The sequence below is a fragment of the Heloderma suspectum genome, chromosome 4 (genome assembly GCF_057233095.1).
Source record: "Heloderma suspectum isolate Gila_16-S chromosome 4, 16-S_ref, whole genome shotgun sequence".
NCBI classification, from domain to species: domain Eukaryota; kingdom Metazoa; phylum Chordata; class Lepidosauria; order Squamata; family Helodermatidae; genus Heloderma; species Heloderma suspectum.
Window position 1 is genome coordinate 267626477 of NC_139461.1, and position 18820 is coordinate 267645296.

The window sequence follows — 18820 nt, forward strand, 5'->3', positions numbered from 1 at the left end:
GGGGGGGGGGAGAAAGGAAAGGGATTTACTTTTCCAATGCCAAGACAAGAGGATACCAAATTTTACAGGCCCTATGTTGAAACCTGTGTTAAATTCTTGTTATCACAGAAGTCATGTAAGCACATTTCATATCAGCATCTTCTCAAAACAAAACAAAGTATGTTGTGGTTTTGCTAACTGTGGTGCTTCTAACAGTGTCCTTCTAGGCCTCTTATCAGACGCAGTGTTTTTCTTATCCTTCTGGGTGCCAAGGTCTCATGCTGGCTATTGCTTCATCTCAGCACAAGTTACAAGCAGTATGCACAGAGCTGGACTTTTCCATTGTCATCCATTTTTGTCCATTTTGACTACACTAGTGTTTGCAGAATTCAGTGGTTCATTGAGCCTAGCAAGGCAGCATTGAAACTGAAGTGAGTGCTTTCAAAGCATTTGCCAAAAAACATGCCACCAAAAAGTTGGTGAAGTGGGCACTTTTTAACATTGCAGAAAATGTTCGTGAAAAGTATGGAGTACTTTTGACTCTGTCCTAAATGTGAGACTCATTTTTGTGGCTTTAAAATCCTTGACAGAATTTTATCATCAAAACTGTGATAGTATTTTTTGAGTTGTGACTTTTAAAGACCCCCCCCCCCTTTTCATCAAAAGTGCATAATGTGTGTGTGATTTGGGGGCTGCACTCTGGAAGACCTAGGTATGGTTATTTTGGGTGACATCCTATTTCAGGAAACAGTATTGGTGATTTTCACCAATTTGAGAAGAGGAAGGTGCAGTGGCACATGTTTAGTTTCCTAGGGTTTTAATATATGGATATGATTATCTGTGGTAGGACTCAAGATGGGCCTATCCTTTTGGCAGGCCCATGGCAGGCTTGGCAAACTGGCAGGTTTGCTTTGCTGCAGTGAAACGCTCTCTAAGCTTGTACTGTTTTCTTCCATGGAAATATATTTGGAGTGTTACCTGTGGAGGAATACAACAATTGAAAAATGTTACATTAAATTTGAAAATACACATGTATTTTCCAGAAAAAATCAGTTTAAAACACGAGTTGGCAAGGATATTGCTTCTCACTTCTGGGCTTTCCCTATAAAATTGTTGACATTTGTAAAATTCAGGTCCAGTTTGCCATTTTTCACTTGTGTTTCTCTGTGGAAATTATTCCTGCTATTCGCCTCACTTTCTCACGCATGTGAGATGCTGGTCTGTAGCACATTGCATCACACAGTGAAGTGATTTTTAGGACATCCTTATGTTCATTGATATCTGATGGGTTGCTGATGTACAACCAGATTCCCACAGGAATGCATGCGCTCTCTTTAAGTTTACAAATGGTGGCCACTCTGTGGCAAACAGTTCTTTATACATAGTTGTTTGCTGCTTGTGATGGAAAACTTCCATCCACTTACGTAGTTTTCCCACCCCTTTTATTCTCCCAGCCCTTTCAGATGTATTCTTCCTCATTGGGAATGATGTTGTGCTAGACTGAAGGTGGGTATGAGAGAAATATAGGGCTGACAGGATGGTGAAAGGAGGTTTCTCCTTGGGAGGCTCTGAGGTGGAGTGGAATTTTAGCCAGGTTGTGGTTATACTAGGGAACTGCTATTGGGACAAGAATGTGCACTCACTTGCCAGGGGCTTTATGGATGCCTCCTCCTCCTTCTCCTAATTTTTAAGGAAACTTGAATTTGGTAATGTAGTCCACATTTACACAATATCCTGCCTTTTAAAAACTAACTGGCAGTCAAAACATAATACATCATTATATTAATTCTCCTGATCTACAATTCTCACTGCAAAAACGAATTGCTTAAAATGCAGCGCTATATCTTAAGTTGAGAACAGTTCAGAACCAGTTGCTTGTTATGATGGAGTGACCTTGGCTGGTACGTGCTGTGGAAAGAGTTGTGGATATTCAGTGGTTTTAAAAGGCTGGGAGTGATCTTGGAGAAGACCTGTGTCATCTTTTTGTTTTCCTCCATGCTTGTACCACATCTTTCCTTAATAAGGAAACTGGTGAGCTCTAGGCTTCATTTGACTTCTCCCTCGCTCCCTCCCTTCCTCCCTCTTGCTCTCTTGTTCAGTCTTTGTCATCTGTGCTAAAAGAATGCTTTTGATTATGTCACTGCATATTACATGTAATATGTAACTTCATATGAAACATCACTTTGCAGTTGCGCTACATTAGAAGAGCTCACACTGTTCCTTTCCTTTGCAATCCATACCAACTTAGAATTGTATTGTACAAGGTGCCCTGCCCTGCTCTCTCCTTACTGTGGCAATCTCTTAACTAGTCTGGGAATAGCTTTTAGTTTTTCTAATGTTGGGCGCTTTCTATTTTTCAGTGCTGATATACCTTTTTTTAAAAAAAGTTGTAGCTCAAATGTCAGTCTGCTTTACTTTCTCCCCTCCTGGCAGTGTCCAGAAGATTCCCACATACACATACCTCATTTCTTTAAAATTTGGGTACTGGCAAAAGTCTGGAAATGAATGGATGTCTCAAATAATGCTGGACCAGTTTTCTAGGAGGGACTGGATTTCATAGAGCTTTCTTTTTTCTTTTTTTCTAACAACATGACATATACTTTACTACAAAAGAAAGGAAAAAAAAACAGGAGTACCTCCCCTCTATTACAGTTATACAATAATTGGTATTCCTGTTCTTGTTACACATATAGGCTAAGGTACACTGACCACATGTTCAAATATTTATCAGGACAGAGCTGATAGTGATAAAATATTCTCTCAAATGCAGCAAGGGCCATGAAGTCCTAAGCCCATTGCATAATAGATGTGGAAGATTTATCTTTCCATCCCTGGAGCATGAGTCTCTTGCCAAACATAAAGAGACGGTGACTGTCTGGGAGTTTCCATAGTATAGAGCTATAATCCAAAAGGGTGTGAACATCTGTAATTTTCAGCAGTGTGTCCAAGACAAAATTAATTCGTAGAATAAATGTCCTACATAGAATAATGTAGAAAGGGGCCACCACTGAGCACACCCACATCATATGAACCAATGATGTGTCAGTGATGCCACAGCACCAATACCAGTATGAATCCAATAAATATTTCCTGAATAGATGCTGCAAAGACCAGTGTGTACCGAACTCCAGTTTTGGCTACTATTAAGCATGATTTTAGGTCGGGGGAGACATTTGGTATGGAAACTACAGCCAGCTTCTACTGTATATGACACTCTTTGTTCCATGCCCCCACTAAGCTCTTGGGTATCAATCTCACGATGTACCAATCAACTTTTAGATACAACCATTGTAGGCTTAACCATTTACATTGAGCCAATTAAGTCTTCCAACAGCACTGGAGGCTCAGAGGCACTCAAGGCTGATGGGCCATAAATAGTAAATAACATATGTTAAAAGATATCACATATGTGCACTATCAGGCATGAGATTCCTATATTTCAAGTCTGCAAATGAAAGAAACATACTTTCCCCTCCTATCAATTGGTCCAAAGTTATAATACCCTTCTTGGCTTAACACCTCCAATGAAAAGATTGCCCAGCAGTTCTCAAACCAGGGTTGTACCACAGTGTTAATTTGGCATGTGGAAAAGAGATTGAAATGGAGCTGGTGATTTATTGTCTGCTACACTTCTCGGGCTGCCAGGGTTGAAGGCAGGGTAGCCCCTTCTTAGACCCCAACACCATCCATTTAGGAAGAGGTGATATGTAGGCAGATTCTAGTACTATCTAGGAAGTTGACTGCAAAGAGAAGGTGATATGCCATCCATTTGCACATGAGAGAAGATACACTTTGTGGTACGAGTTTAGTTCAGGAAAGTTAAAACCTCGATTTTCAACTGGCAGTTGCAGTTTTTAAAGTGAGAATGGTGGGGGGATGTTCCCCAAATGAACTTCTGGGACAGTGTAGTACATTTTTGAAAATATGACTTAGGGATAAATAGAGGCAAACGATGGAGAACATACATTATTCGGGGCAAGACATTAATTTTGAGTGCACTAATCTTTCCCCAGATACTAAGAGTCAGTGGGGCTCATTTTTGTAAATCTAAAGTTATCTCTGTTAATAGAGAAGTTAGATCTAAATTAATCATTTGTGAAATGTTCCAGGGGACCCTTATTTCAGGTAGGTTGTGGCTTTGGGACACTAGGTAAATTGCCATTTGGAAAATAAGCTACAAGGGCTACTTGCTCCCATGGGCATCATAGAGCTTGCTTTGCATAATAAATATGAACTGCCCAGAGAGCTTCGGCTATTGGGTGGGATAGAAATGAAATAAATAAATAATAAATAGTAACCTTAGCTTGGTTAGTTCATAGAGTGCTTGCTTTAAGTCAAAGGGCAGTTTATAAATATTAAAATAAATACAGATCAGTAGTGAAACCCTGAGGTTGTACCGTCTCCCCTAGCTTTTGCAGTTAATCTGTTTTGTGAATTCATTTTACCTTTTGTGATGCCCTACTCGCTTATCCTCTGGATCTGTTGGGGGAGAAGGGGTGAAAGGGATTGGAGGCATCTGAGAAGCTGCCTTATAGCAACAAGTTCTTAGGTACATCCCACAAAGGCTAATATGAAAGTAGAATTGGGGTCTGCATAAGTTCTAGAGAACTAAAAGATGTTGAAGGAAGGAAGCAACTAGACTGCAGCAAGTAGGGAAGCGGGAAGCCTAGAAGCAGGGCAGAATTTCATCAGTTGGATCTGTGATTCAGAAGCTCATGCATGATCTGGAAGGTGAGGTGGAAGTATTTGTAGGTAGCATGAGTCAGCAAATGTCAATGAACAGAGAGAAAGTTAATGGTAGAGCTCAATAGATAGCTAAGAGAAAGCGCTCAGTAGATAGCTAAGAGAAAGTTTTCTGAGCTAAAAGCATGATGTGATAGCAAAGGTCATCCATCCTAAGTTCAAGACCAGCATGTTTCGACACATGTATAAAGGAAGAAGCAGATTGTAATCTCTGGGAGTACATGTCAAAACTGATGGATTGAATTTTCAAATACAAGCAAAGAGGTGCTAACAACAAAACTGATAAATACATATGTTAACTATAAGCAAAGAAATCGGCTTGATTTACTGTGCATAAGAAATGTCATTACAAAACAAATCTCTCTATGAATTATTTGAAATTTGTTCACATTGCAGTTGTGCGTTTTTCCCTTCCTTTTTTTGCAAGGCTAATGACATTAATAATTGGCCTGGTTTGCTAGGTCACCATTGGCTGTGAGGACTACAGTCCCTCAACTTCTTGACATGATCACTGAAGTAAAACACAGTGATTGGGCAAGGATTGCAGCTGTCACTCACATGAATAAGTGATCAAACTCATTGGGGATGGACATCATCAGTTACGATGCAGGGTTGTGTCTTTCTTCCATCACAACAGACACCTCTAGCAGATTGTTGGGCACTCCTCTGGAGCAGATTTGGGGGGCTGTATGGGGGAGGAGTGGAAGGGAAACTCCCATTGCATCCACATAATATTGCATTTAACCTGCAGTAATTACAGGACAGTGGTGGGAGTTAGAATGTCCACAGTGTGCAGAGCATAAAAATGTACCTTACAGAACCTGCCTAATACATCTCTTATAAATGGCAGTGTTGGTTTGCTGCTTCAGTTCTGCCGCACACTTTGGCTAGCGTTGCATCGAGTTGGAGGGTGTGAATTACCAGGTCAACAGCAGTTGTGTATAGGAGAGATTTGCTACCTTTCACTTCATTCTGGGTATTAATATGCAAGTGTTTCTCTCTCTCTCTCTCTCTCTCTCTCTCTCTCTGCCTGGCATGCATTTTATCAGTTTCCTGATGAATGGTCTTGAGGCAGTAAAAGATGCAGACACTGCCACACAAACATTTTGGGCAATGCACTATTTCTGTCATAGAGAAAAATCTTAGTGCTGGTAAAAGTAACATGGTAGGTAGCCTAAGACCTGGATGGAAACTATGGAGTCAGTGCAAATTTATTGACTGAAGCTTCTTGCTGCCTTTGTCCAAACAATCATTTTACACCACCTTCCATTCAGGAGTCATGCAAGCCAGACAGGGTGCTTGTCTTACTTTATTATGGGTTGGATCCAGACGTAGGCTGGATCAAGTGTGTTGGTGGAAGTGGACTTCCCCTTTGCCTCCTTCCCATGGCAGCCCATCCAGCACCCTGAAAATGCTACATAGAGAGTCAGGGGACCCTGTGGAATGGGATGACCTTGTGGTGTGTGTGGGGGTTCCCCCCAAATTGGGTGGAGGGACCTTCTGCAAGAGGAACCCTTCCTCTTGTGGAAGGTCCCTTCCTCTTGTGGAAGGCAAACCCTGGATCCAAGCCAATATACAGTCATCAAAGAAGGCTCTTCAACCTTCAGCAGCTAGACATTCTTCCATATGCCTGTGTGATGATATTTCTTTCTGCTTCCTCTTTGTAGCTGCCAAATTTTAAAGTGCTGAGTCATTCCCCAATGTCTGATGCCTCCATCACCTTCGAATGCAAGCCACAGTCCCCTTTTGCTGACAGCACAGATCCGGAAGATTTGCATGACCTGGTGACAATCTCTGACTTGGCCAGTGTGAGCCTGGCACAGAAGGACCAGGAGGATGTGGTATCTGTGGAGGTTCCCAATGAGATTGTGCAGACCATAGTGACCTCCCATAATGGGATGCAGGACGATGGGGGTGGGGGCACTGGAGTGAAGAAGAAACGGAAGAAAAAAGAGCTGGGGCAGCAGGAGCTGGGTGGTGAAAAAGAAGCAAAACCAAAGAGAAAAAGAGAGCCTAAGGAACCAAAAGAACCCAAAAAGCTCAAGGAGCCTAAAAAGCCCAAGGAGCCCAAACAGGAAGGGGCCAAGAAACCCAGGAAGCCACGGGAGCCCAAAGTCCCGAAGGAGCCTAAAGAGAAGAAGAGCAGCTCTGAATCTCCCCCCAAAGCCAAGCCCAAGAAGTCCAGGTTGGTATTACTCAGAGACCACTTCTGTCTGTTTGCTTAGCAGCCATTTTTCTCTCTCCTTCGCTTTGTCTTAAACATTGTGGGACCTTACTAGGAATGTATTGTTGTGGCTACATTTACCTTTTAACACAAAACACAGAACACCCTTGAACCAAAGCTGGTGCGCAAATTATGATTTTGCATATGTCGAATGCAACTGATAGATCTTCATCTTGCAGCCTTTGTGATGGTTTCCCAGAATTTCACTGAATGGGGCCCACTGCATGCAGGAAAATGGCCCAGGCAGAGTTAGGAAAGAAATTGATTAGTTACTATTGCATAATAAAGGCAAGTTGTGATATGCCAGAAGGGTGGGATGGAGAACATATTTGGCTCTGTGTTATGCTCAGTCTTTGAACTCTGCTAGAGGGTTTGGATATTAAAAGCATGTATGCACTTTGGGGTTTCATAGAATTAGTAGTTATAGGATTATTAATGATATTTACAGTCATTTATTCAGAGCCACATGGCTGTCCTTTCAGCAACATGGCTCTGAATAAATGACTATATTTATTTTAAATATATTTTAAAGATTGTTGTTGTTGTTGAATGGAATTAAAATAAATATTCCTTACTTGGATTCATATAAGGCTCCCTTCACATATAGCCACAGTGGTATGGGAGCTGATTTCCCATGGTGTGATCCCATGGCTGGTCAGGTGGGAGAAACCCAGGTGAGTGGCCCTGCCCATACTGTAGTGTCATCTACACATAGCCACGTGGCTTTTCACTACTGGGAAGCAGTTCCCCTGCCTCTCAGACTACATGTGAAGAGGCCTGTGTCTCCAGCTTAGGCTGCACCTTCCAGTCATGCTTGTTTCTGGTCTTGAAGGTCACAAGCTGAGGTTAGGAAATAATGAATGAATGAATGAATGAATAAATGACTGTGATGAACAGGATTAGTTGAAACCTGCTTTCGGTGAGAGCCTTCTGCATACGGATTTCTAAGTAGAAGTGAGGCTGGAATTTTGTCCTCTTGGTAACATTATCCCTCCTTCAAATATGGGGAGGAATTAATCTGAATGTTGGGAGGAAGGGAGAAGAGTAGAACGTCAGGCAGATGCAAATCCCCCAGCTCTTCATTGACCAGATCTCTGCTTTGGTGTTAGGCAACATGATTTTTCTAGAACAAAGCTTTTTTCCCCCAGGCTGCTGAAATGACATGTGAGTCTTCTTCTACCTCTGTTGTGGTGTTAGACCTTGATGGAGGGCAGTGCATGGCTTAGAGTTCTTTGGTCTTGGTTCCTGAACTAATTTGTTTAGTTAACAAGCTGGTCAGCAGACAAGAGCTGATCTCTCTTGAGAGAGATTCCCTTAATTAATGATAAATGACATCTCATGCTTTGCAGCTCTTATCTACCCTTGCTTTGGTGAAAGTGTTTGGCAGAGCTGTGTAAATGGTGGGTCAGCCTCACATGAATCCACACTTCCCAGCAACCAGTGCTGCAGCTGGCTGGGATTACTAATTGGTCCTGTGCATCACACAAGTAAACAAAGGACAAGTGCCTCTCCGATCAGTTATTGGAACATGTAATGATTTTTGCATTCAGTCCACAGTAAGATCTGTGCACATTTTTCGTATGAAAGTGTTCAACTTGCACTTGTCACTTGGGCACAAAATGTGGCTTGCCATTTCACGGTGGTCAGTTGCTCAACATGTTAGACTGATACCTGTATAAGACAATTAATTTTGTGTGGCTTTCCATGTGCAGTGTGTGCCAAAAAAAGAAAAGGCAATGTATGTGAAATTGTGCTGGTGATTGCATGTTAGAGAAGGTTCAGTTTTACTGAAGGAGCTAGGCCAGGCCAGCCCTATAAGCCAGGAATCAGTGGCAACTCCGGCCGGGGGGGGGGGGGGAGGGGACACGGGGCGGCGGCTCTCCCAGTCTGTTGCGGGGCTGAAACGGACCAGGCTGGGCTCCCTCGGGGTCTGTGGACCAAGCGCTCCCGTGCAGCGCCCCACCCCCCTTCCCGCCCTGCGCCCGTTCTGCGGCCAGAGCCTGGTGCTGCGCCCTCCTTCCTGGCCCCTCTCGGGGGGGGGATATGGGGGTCTCGGTCCCTCCCTCCCTGTGACCTCTGTGCTCACTGGCCCCCGCGGGGGAGGAGAGCTGGCGGGGGGGTCGTGCCACCTCTCTAGGAAGCGGCTTGCCCTGGTTCTCCCCGCGCCCCCCCCCGGCTGCCCAGATGCGCCGTGCACGTCTTGCGGGGCTGGGGAGTGGGTTACCGCGTCCGCAGGGCAGGGGCCCGGGGCGGCGCTCTGCCTGAAACTGCCCCAGCGCGACGCCTCACGAGCCCCCTCAGAGGGGCTCCCCACCCCTCATTCTCCACACCCTGCGCAGCTGCCTAGATGAAGCCCAGATGAAGAGAGGCCAGCCAGATCAGGTGGACCAGCAGAACTGGAGGCATAGGTGCGGGACAGAGATGCAGGCCTCCACATCAAGGCTGGGCCAGATCTTTTGAGCCAAGAACCCCTGAATTGAAACCAATGGAGGCTGGTGGCTCTGATTTCAGTGGGGTTGTAAATCTATTCTGGGTTTCAGTCAGAACCAGCCAGAACTCTAAATGTGCTATCCAAGGTGCTTAACCCATTTTGGGGATAGGGTTCAGCACCTTGGATAGCTCCTAGAGGGTTCTGGCTAGTTCTGACTAAAACCCAGAATGGAATCACCCCCTCTCCAAAATCAGAGCCAGTGGAATCACAGCCTCCACTGATTGAGACCTGCAGAGTTGGTAACCTCTGAGCTTCCAAACACTCCCCACCCCAGAACTGTCCCCTCTGCATCAGAGATCCTATGCATCTACATGTTGGCCTGTCAGCACAGATATTAAGCTTGGAGGGAATTAGAGGAGGAGGAGGTGCAGGAAGAGGAATGCTAGGCTCCAGACCAGAGGACTGTCTCTTTAAAGGTGGGGTGATCCGGCCCTGGAGAAGTAAAAGGCTGGCTTCAGTTTAGTCCCAGACTTTGTCAGAGGATGCTGCTGCTCAGTCGGAGCTCTCCGAGGTGCTGCATCTGTGGACCTGCCTTGTCATTGTGGCCTGTGGCCTCCTTCTCAAAGTCAGGACAGGATAGGAACCATATAGATCAGGCTTCCTGAACCTGGGTCCCTCCAGATGTGTTGGACTACAACCCCCATCACCCCCAGCCAGCATGCTACTGGATGGAGATAATTGACATTGTAGTACAACACATCTGGAGGGACCCAGGTCTGGGAAGCCTGAGCTAGAGGCACCATATGAGGTCTTCGGAGAAGGAGTGGTGTCTCCACAAATAAATGACTTATCAGATACAAATGATACCTGGTGCCAGAAGTTGGGCTCCAGCAACACCAATTTTAAAGGGCTTTTGTAAGAGATGTGGGGAAGATAATGGGGAAGTGAGTACACAAAAGAGGGAGAAGAGTTTTAAAATCTTGAATGCATCAGGGATTGGGCTTCTTGTTAATGAAGCTTATGGTTGCCACATCTGTGTTGTTTCTGGTGTTTGTGAATTTGAAGCCAGAGCAGTGGTCAACTTGCTCATGACAAATTGATCATTCTTGGTGCCGAGACTCTCAGAAACCTGGATTAAAGTCCCTAGGTTCCGTCGCAATGCATTTTAAAAAGTAGATAGCGAAGTAATGTTCGTTCCAAAGCGGCAGGGTAAAACATGCATGCAAATGGAGCAATTGCTGTAAATTCTCTAAGCAGCTGATAATCGTGGCATAATCTCCTCTAAATTATTTCTAATCAGAGTTCGCTCCAACGTTCATGAATGGAACTGTTGTTAATTGTAACTGCAAAATCAGTGTCAGGGGACTTACTACTAAAGTGGAAGCTACAGGATCGTACATTTCCAGAGCTTCTGATTCAATCACAAGCATGTAGTTGGGTCACATCTGCCCTAAAAAGCTGTTTGGCAAGAGTAATTTTTTACATAACCCCCAGCTAATAGCAATTTCCCATGAAACTGGGGCACAAAGAACCAGTGGAAACATAATTTTAACAGAGACAAAAGAAGATAAACAATTTCTTATGAAAGGAGTGGCAAAAAATACCCCAAGTAAAGAGCAGTGCACTGAAAATCAATTTTCTCTGGTCCCTGTGGATATCGTCGTCCTCTTCCTTCTTCTATGAATTGACACAACTTCTTGTTTCTGGATTGGTGTATACTGGTACCAGATATGTGAAATTGAACAAATGTAAAACTCTCTGGTACCTGGTGCTTTGCTGAGCCTAATGCACTGGAATTAAGCATCATTGTTAGGGAAAGGACATTGAACACTTAGTATCTAATTATTTAACATGAAACTCAGGTGTGTTTTGTGATAAGTTGGAAAAGACCTATGTTGGGAACTTGTGATGTTTAATATGAGAAACATCGTAGGATATTTGGCTTAAAGGCCACCTCATTCTGTACTCCGGCATTGTCTGGTTTGCTGCAGATGGGGGCAGAGCAAATGCATAATTCGTATGCAAAAGGCTCTGGCTTCTCTAATACTCACATTGCTAAGGTACTCTGGGGCTTTTAGTCCACTCTATAGATTTTTAAAACTATTTAAATCTTTCTTGTGAATAGAGTGAGTATCCTAAGCACAGAAGATTATGTGCCTGCAGTTGATCTCAGATGAAGAAGGGATTAAAGTAAAGGAAAATATAATTACAGACACGCACTCTGGTCTTGTCAATCATATATAAGGTTGTTTTAAAAAAACTGAAATTGCAAATTTGATTTACAGCACTCTTAGGCAGATGTGAAATCCAAGCAGTGGGAGATCCAGAGCACACTGGGTAGCCTGCTCTGTCCCTGGACTTACTCTGTATCCCAATATTGTCATATTTGCATAGGTGTCTGCACATATGTATCTCAACGCATGTAAGCCTGAAATGTACAATTTGTACACTGCAAAATCTGAACGTAATGCAGGCCTGCAGGTGGAGCAGGCATACTGGAGGGGAGTGGGTTGGAATGATCTTGATCCCCCACTATGGTGGATTGAGACACCACAGAGGGATATTGTTAGTTTCATTGATATAATAGTTGGGCCTTTGTCTTAGTATAGGGAATTTTCCAAAACATCAGAAGAGCCAGGATGGATCATAACAAAGGTCCTGTCTGATAGATATGTCTTCAGAAGCCTACAAGCAGGAGATGAGAGCAATAGCTCTTCCTGCTGTTCCCCAGCAACTGGTATTCAGAGGCATACTGCTGCTGAACCTGGAGCTAGCAAATGGCCATCATAATTAAAGACACAATCCTAGGCACGTTTAGAAAGAAAAAAAGTTGTAGGACTTTTTTCTGTGTAAATATTCATAGGATTGCTCCCTAAGTCTGTTGCGGGTGAAATTGACTTTGGGAACTTAAAGGCTGTGGCGTGAGCTATAGTTTTGTCAGATGCATCAAACTGACTAGGAAGGTGGTTGGTTAAGGTCTCATGGATAAAAAAGAGGTGCAAGAAGGGAAGTTATGGTCCAGGCACTTGGCACAGACTCTCATCAGATTCTTAAAATGATGATTGTTTGCTGAACAACTCAATTTCCCAAGCTCTAGCAAATGAAGGTTATTTATTTTATTTCTGTCTGTCACAGTGTGTTCCTTGCACCTCAGTTATTTGAAGCTCTGTGTTACACATTCTGATTTTTTACATTATGTGTCAAAATGTATGCCTGCATCCAAAGCTTATTTCTAAACATATATGATATGCCTCAGGGAGCCAGAATAACCTGGGGCTTCTCACATTGTGTACACGCAGTGGATAACCTGCACTTGCCACAGCATAATGTGTGAAATGGCCCAAATCTTCCCTTGTTAACTTGGTTTTCCTCTACCCATGTGTATTTATGGCCATACTGACCACTTTTCAAGCCATAGTAAAACAGTTAAGTCTTCAGGTTTCTACAGCACATCACTTGATCGTCGGAATAAAACAGCACAGTGACTTGATTTGCACAACATGACAGCCCACTGTGGGTTAATTTACCCCCGGGAACTGCCAGGGGTGCTGTCTTTGCATGGTGCCAATGGGTGCCCATCTTGCCGTGGCTTGAAATGTCATGCGAACCCACGTGGCTGGGGTTGTTTAAGGGTTAGACAACCCTCAAATAACCCATGGCTTGTTTTAGGGTTATTTGAGGGTTGTCTAATCCTCAAACAATCCCTGCTGCCTGGGTTTGCAGGTCATGACAAGCCACGGCAAGCTGGGTGCCCATGGTCGCCATGCAAAAATGGCACCTGTAGGCACCCAGCACTATGTAACAGCCCCCACATGTAAATTAAGCCACGGTGGGCTGTTGGGTCATATGAACCAGGTCACTAAGTGAAACCAAGCCTTGTCTGGCCTTGGCTTAGTTCTGAGACAGGTGCAGTTGCAGTCTGGTTCAGGTGAAGGTGGATGAGGATGAGGATCAAAAGTGCTGGAGCCTAGAAGTTGGTTAGATAGCAGCAGCTGTTCATAGGGATACATCACTCAGACTGAAAAGCTGGCTTGGGTGCAAGGGTTTTATAGGGCCAAGTGTATTCTGATTAGCTGGTAGAGTCAGCTGACAGTATTACAGCTGGGAAGTCAGCTGAGTGTTTAGTTTCTGGTCTTGCTTTATCATAAAACCTGAGAAGAGGAAGAAGACTCTCTTCAGGCTAGAACTGGAGCCTTTAAAGGGCACCCTTTATCCATAAGGCCTAGTCCGTCTGGCCTCCTGAGAAACCATGGGGTACTGGTGGTGTAGAGACTGTTGGAGGCCCTGGTTTGAGATTACCCCCTGCCCCGTGCCTTACAAACCCATGCAAACAGTTCAAGGAACAACACACCAGAAGATAAAGGGGATTGGGGATGGGACAGCAACTAGAGTGATTTCTAAAATAAAAAATAAATACATTTGAACAAACTGAGCAAAAACAGGAAACCAAGAGTGTTTTAAATGGGGTCTGAAAAACTTTGGGGGAAGACGTCTAGCTTACTTTTATCAGTGATATAAAAGAAAATACAAAACCATTGCAGATACAATTTCCAGGTAATATGTGCACTGGCAGAGTAATAAATAACAAACATGCAGTAGTTATGTGAAGTGCATTATTTAAATTTGACTTATTCTAGCTGCCCTTTTAAAAACACAGACCCTTTTATGCCTATCCTTCCAGAAACAAGGTAGAAAGGTGCTGTGCAAGCAAGTGTCTTTCTGTTGCCTTTTTAAAGATATTTTTATCTACTTCTTGCTGAAAATGGTTTGTAGCCATATTTTGCTGCCTTGATCCTGGAGCTGGAGGAAGTGTAACCTGATCCTGTCATCTAGGCCAGACAGTTTGTAATCCAATTAACATGGCTGTTGTTCATCCTTGATTCTCTTTGTTGGAAGAACACCCAACTGTGCAGGCTGCCTGTCATGTAACCTCATCTCCCTCTCACAACCACCCTTCCCCACCCCTCTTTGTTTTTTTTTTTATTCCATTGAATGCTGAAGCCTGAAGAAGAGCACTTTGTAACATGGCATCATGTCATTTTGAACATGAGTTGGTTTCATGAAAGGTGCTGTTTCAGTTGCTTTGTATTTTTGTTGGTACTTACAATCCATTGAATTTTGTTGGTGCTTACTGTTATTTGTTGCTTTTAATCCCAGTTGAACTCCCAAAGGCACAGGGAACTATGGTGTAGTTTGACAAGCTAAGCCATACTTCTGGGGTGTGTGGATTGAGAGACCCCAGTGAGACCACCTTGTTACCTTGTAAGCGAAAGGGCTGCAGAAGCAGGAAATTAAACCACAGTTTACTTAGTGCAGACATAGCAACCATAGTCAACACAAACCATGCTTTGCAAACCCCCTTCAAACCATAGTTTCACATTCTGGTTTGATGCTGATCCTTACCATAGTTTAGGACTAACTGTAGTTTAAACTCCAAACCATGATTTGCTTTCCAGATGTACAAGTAAACCATGGTTCAGGGCTGGTTTCCCTCTTCTCCACATTCCTGAAAATCTCCAAATACTATTCGAAACAGAGGCTCCCAAGGGCAGAGCATTTTCTCAAACCATAGTTTGTTAGATCAGATATAAAGCCAAATCACAGTTTACCCAGACTGTGGTTTGCAAACCAACTTCAAATTGTAGTTCTAGATCCTAGTTTGGCTCCTTGCAAACCCTAGTTTGTTGGATGTAGTTGGTTCATATATCATAACAAACCATGGTTTTTCATTAACAAGGGAGAGGGCCTTCTTGGTGGTCCCCTCCACACACACAAATTATGGAATGATCTCCCTGATGAGGCCTGCCTGGCATCAACATTGTTATCTTTTCAGCGCCAGGTCAAAACTTTTCTCTTTTCCGAGGCATTTGGCAGCATGTGATGAGTTTTAATTTATCCTGGATTTGTTTTATGGTTTGGCTGATTGCTCGAAGTTGTTTTTAGATATATGTTGTCTTTCTGTATACTCTCTGATTGTGTGTCTCTTATACTTTTAAATTTTGCATATTGTATTTTTAATTTTTTTAACCTTTGTAAACTGCCCAGAGAGCTTCGGCTATGGGGCGGTAGAGAAATGTAAATAATTAATAATAATAATAATAATAACAACAACAACAACAACAACTTCATGATCTTTAAGTGTTGCATCTGCACAAGGCCTAGGAAAGTTTTAAATTGGTCTTTGTTATTCATTACAATCTTTTCCCTATGCAGTCCATTTTCCTCCTTGCTTCCTCAGAAGGTAAGTCTGTGCTAGGCTTCTGATGAAGGTTTCTGATGAATCAAAGATATAAAATAGTTTTTGTCATAGTGTAGCACCAGGTATTTGGGCTGAGAGTTTGCCCTTGGAAATGATGGGTATCACATTGAACTGGTGTACTTGGAAAGAAGAGAAATGTGACTTGGCTATTTGCAACCTGATTAATATGCACAGAACATGTACTGTACCAGAGGACTAGTCTTCAAGAAATGGGACTGTTCTGTGTATGGTATTACTGAACAGTTAAAAAAAACCTGTTGTAGTGGACCCTGGTGAAGCCAGTCAAATAATCTGTGCCCAACTTTTCCCTATTATAAAGAGGAAATGAAATCTCAAGAAAGACAGCCTCAGTGGAAGACTTTACTTCTACGTAGCCTTAGATGAGTCAGGATTTACATCAGGGATGGCCAGTTCTCAGGGGTCCTGAATTTTTCCAGACAACAATATAGGAGCCAGATGTATCTTACACTTCTCACAGCCTGATCCCCTTAGGGTCCACCTTAGGGATGGGGAACCTTTTTCAGCCTGAGGGCCAAATTCAGTTTTGCGCTCTCAGGGGGCGCATTTCAATGGTGGGCTGGGCCAAAGGCCAAAAGGCTGGGGCCAAATACAAAAAATGCCAGCATATTGTACCTTAAAATTCTTACTGCCTGTAACTAAGCCTTAGGAGAGGCATTTTCAACCTTTTAGAATACAGAAAAACTGCACTAAAGCTTGAAAATCACCAAATGATTGGTGGTTGGGGGAAAGGCGGTGGAGCCCTGGGAAGGGGTATGGCCATCTGGGAACCCCGGAGGGCCAGATTGAGACCCCAGGAGGGCTGGATTTGGCTCCTGGGCCTGAGGTTCGCCACCTCTGACCTAGGAGGAAAAGCTTCTTGGTTATGGATCATAATGAGGTAATTGCCTCAGGAGGGATAAACAAATTTACTTCCTGAAAGATCATCTCAAGAAGCAAATTGCCCATGGTCCTTTTGTATGAGACAGCAATATAATAAAACGTATGCAAAATACACATGGCGCCTCATTTGCCTTTCTTAGTAGTTATTTGTTGGGGCATTTTGTGCAGAACCCAAAGAGAGATGTAACATAAAATTGCAAATGCCTTTGTTGCTTACTGTTTTGAAAATGTTTTACCTTATCAGTGAAACTCTGGGCAATTTTTTTTTACCATATTTAGATTCGCATTTTGTCTGGGCCTGCTGGGAGCCAAATAAAAGTGCTTCAGGCTGCCAGGTGGTCATTCCTGATTAAAATATTGACCCAGATTTGATTTGGGTGAAAAGGTAAATCCAGGCTGCGACATTGTCATAGTATTTGCCAGCCTAGCACGCCATGCTGCTCCATGTGCAGTTAGGGCTCACGCAGGACAAGCTTGGATGTGGTTTTGAAGTCTGCAGCTAGAGCTTTCAGCCTGCCTGCCATGGAATTAATTAAATCTGCAGGCCTTCAGCTTGTAACCACCTTCAAGGCCACCTCATCCCCCCTCTTCCTCAGTGTTCTGGTATAGGAGAATGATATCATATTCGTACGTTGACCCTCCATATCCAATTTTGCTCTCTCTTATTTTGGAAAAGATTAATCTTATATTCTGGTGCTTTTGTAGGAGTTTCGGCTTCTGGTGTTGTGTTATTACGTAAAGATTGTTTTCAGAGAGTAAGTCGTGAGCAAACACTAGTATTTGTGAAGAGAATAAAGTAGCTGCAATTCTTTAGTTGCTCTGATTCTAAAGAAAATACTAATACTAATCATAATCATTGGTTGCTGTTATTATTCTTTAAATAGCGTCACCAGTGGACATGGTGGTTTACTAAGGACAAGAGGACAGGTCCATGCTCCAAGGAGCCTAGAATTTAAAATCCAACACAAGAAACATCAGAGAAAAGCGATTGTCCTCAAGAGATCTGATATAATTGCACGAGAACTGCGTGAATTATTTTGGGCTCACAAACATTGTTTTTAATGTTTGGGGTTAGCAGTAAATGAAAGTTATCTCATTAAATGGGAGAAAGGAACTACAAATGTGAAGTAGCTTGCGTGCTGAATGTTGGCAAGACTTTATCAGGGCCTATGTTGGGGTGGTGGTACTGAATGAAAACCAGTTTCTGTAGCCATATCCTTGTCAAATCCTTGTGGTTGCAAAGAGGAACATGAAGTCAACGGTCCATAGCTGCCTTTGTCTGCAGAGACCTTAGAAATAATAGTTCTGTAATAATCATAGTCCTCTCAAAAGGATGTTGACTGGGATACAAAGTGTGCACGCCTAAAGTACTTCTATGCTCAAATGCGGCTTTGCCTATTTTCTTTTCTGGCTGCAGCCCTTTGTGCTGCATTGACCATTCCTCACTGTGCATGGGGGAGAGTAATCCTTTGGCCTTTAGCAGTGGCTTTTTAGGAAGGACACAAGACTGCGGTGGAAGAGAGCCTTCAAAAGACATGGCTTGTGTCTGACTCTTTGCTGTTGAGTGCAAGAGACATTGTGCTCTCAGAGGAATGGTGGCATAAAGGGAGGCATTCACTTCGGGTGGCATTTGAGGAAGAAACACCAACCATACCATGCCCGCTTCCACCGGTATGCTTCTGACATGCTGATATTCTTTTGATGCTGCCCATTTTTGTCTCCAGCACGGAGCAAGGACCAACTCCTGTTGAGAAGAAGAAAAAGGGGAAAAGGAAAAATGACACTCCAGTGGACAGTTTAGAGCTGGATCAAAGCCTTCTCTCACTGTCTGGGCAGAGCCCTGAGGAGTCTGCTGAATCGGCTGACAGCCAGGTATGCTTGGACCACTCACCTTTTTGGGCATGGGAAGTTCTGTCTTGAAGGAAAATGACAGCTACCATCATTACAAATCTGTGTGCAGTTTCTTACTATACTGCCAGCTGCTGTTCCAATAGTGCCTTTTGTGTTTTTTTAGTTAGAGATGTCTTATTTTATGTTGAGAGCCCCCAAGGATGCATCTGGATAGCAGCTTGTACACAAAACCAGAAGTGTGGGAAGCCGCTAGACTGTGTGCATTTAAATGCAAGGGCCTCATTTTTTTCATATTACATGACCGCTTCCACATGAACAGCATGGCCTGTTCATATCATGTACTTGCTAGTGCCTGTGGTACACCACAGTTCTGGGCTCCCCAGATAGCTGGGGAGCCCATGCACTACAGCATTGCTAGTGCACATGAACTGTA

At 43.4% G+C, this 18820-nt stretch overlaps 1 protein-coding gene across 5 annotated transcripts in view; it reads left to right on the forward strand.

Moving 5' to 3' along the window:
• Positions 1–18820, forward strand: part of CHD6 (chromodomain helicase DNA binding protein 6) — a 160345-nt gene that overhangs the window by 77041 nt on the left and 64484 nt on the right. For all 5 annotated transcript variants that reach the window (XM_084853779.1, XM_084853781.1, XM_084853783.1 and 2 more), the window contains 2 exons: positions 6390–6907; positions 18261–18408. In XM_084853779.1, the coding sequence (XP_084709905.1) occupies positions 6390–6907; positions 18261–18408 (666 nt within the window). The remainder of the gene's footprint in view (positions 1–6389; positions 6908–18260; positions 18409–18820) is intronic.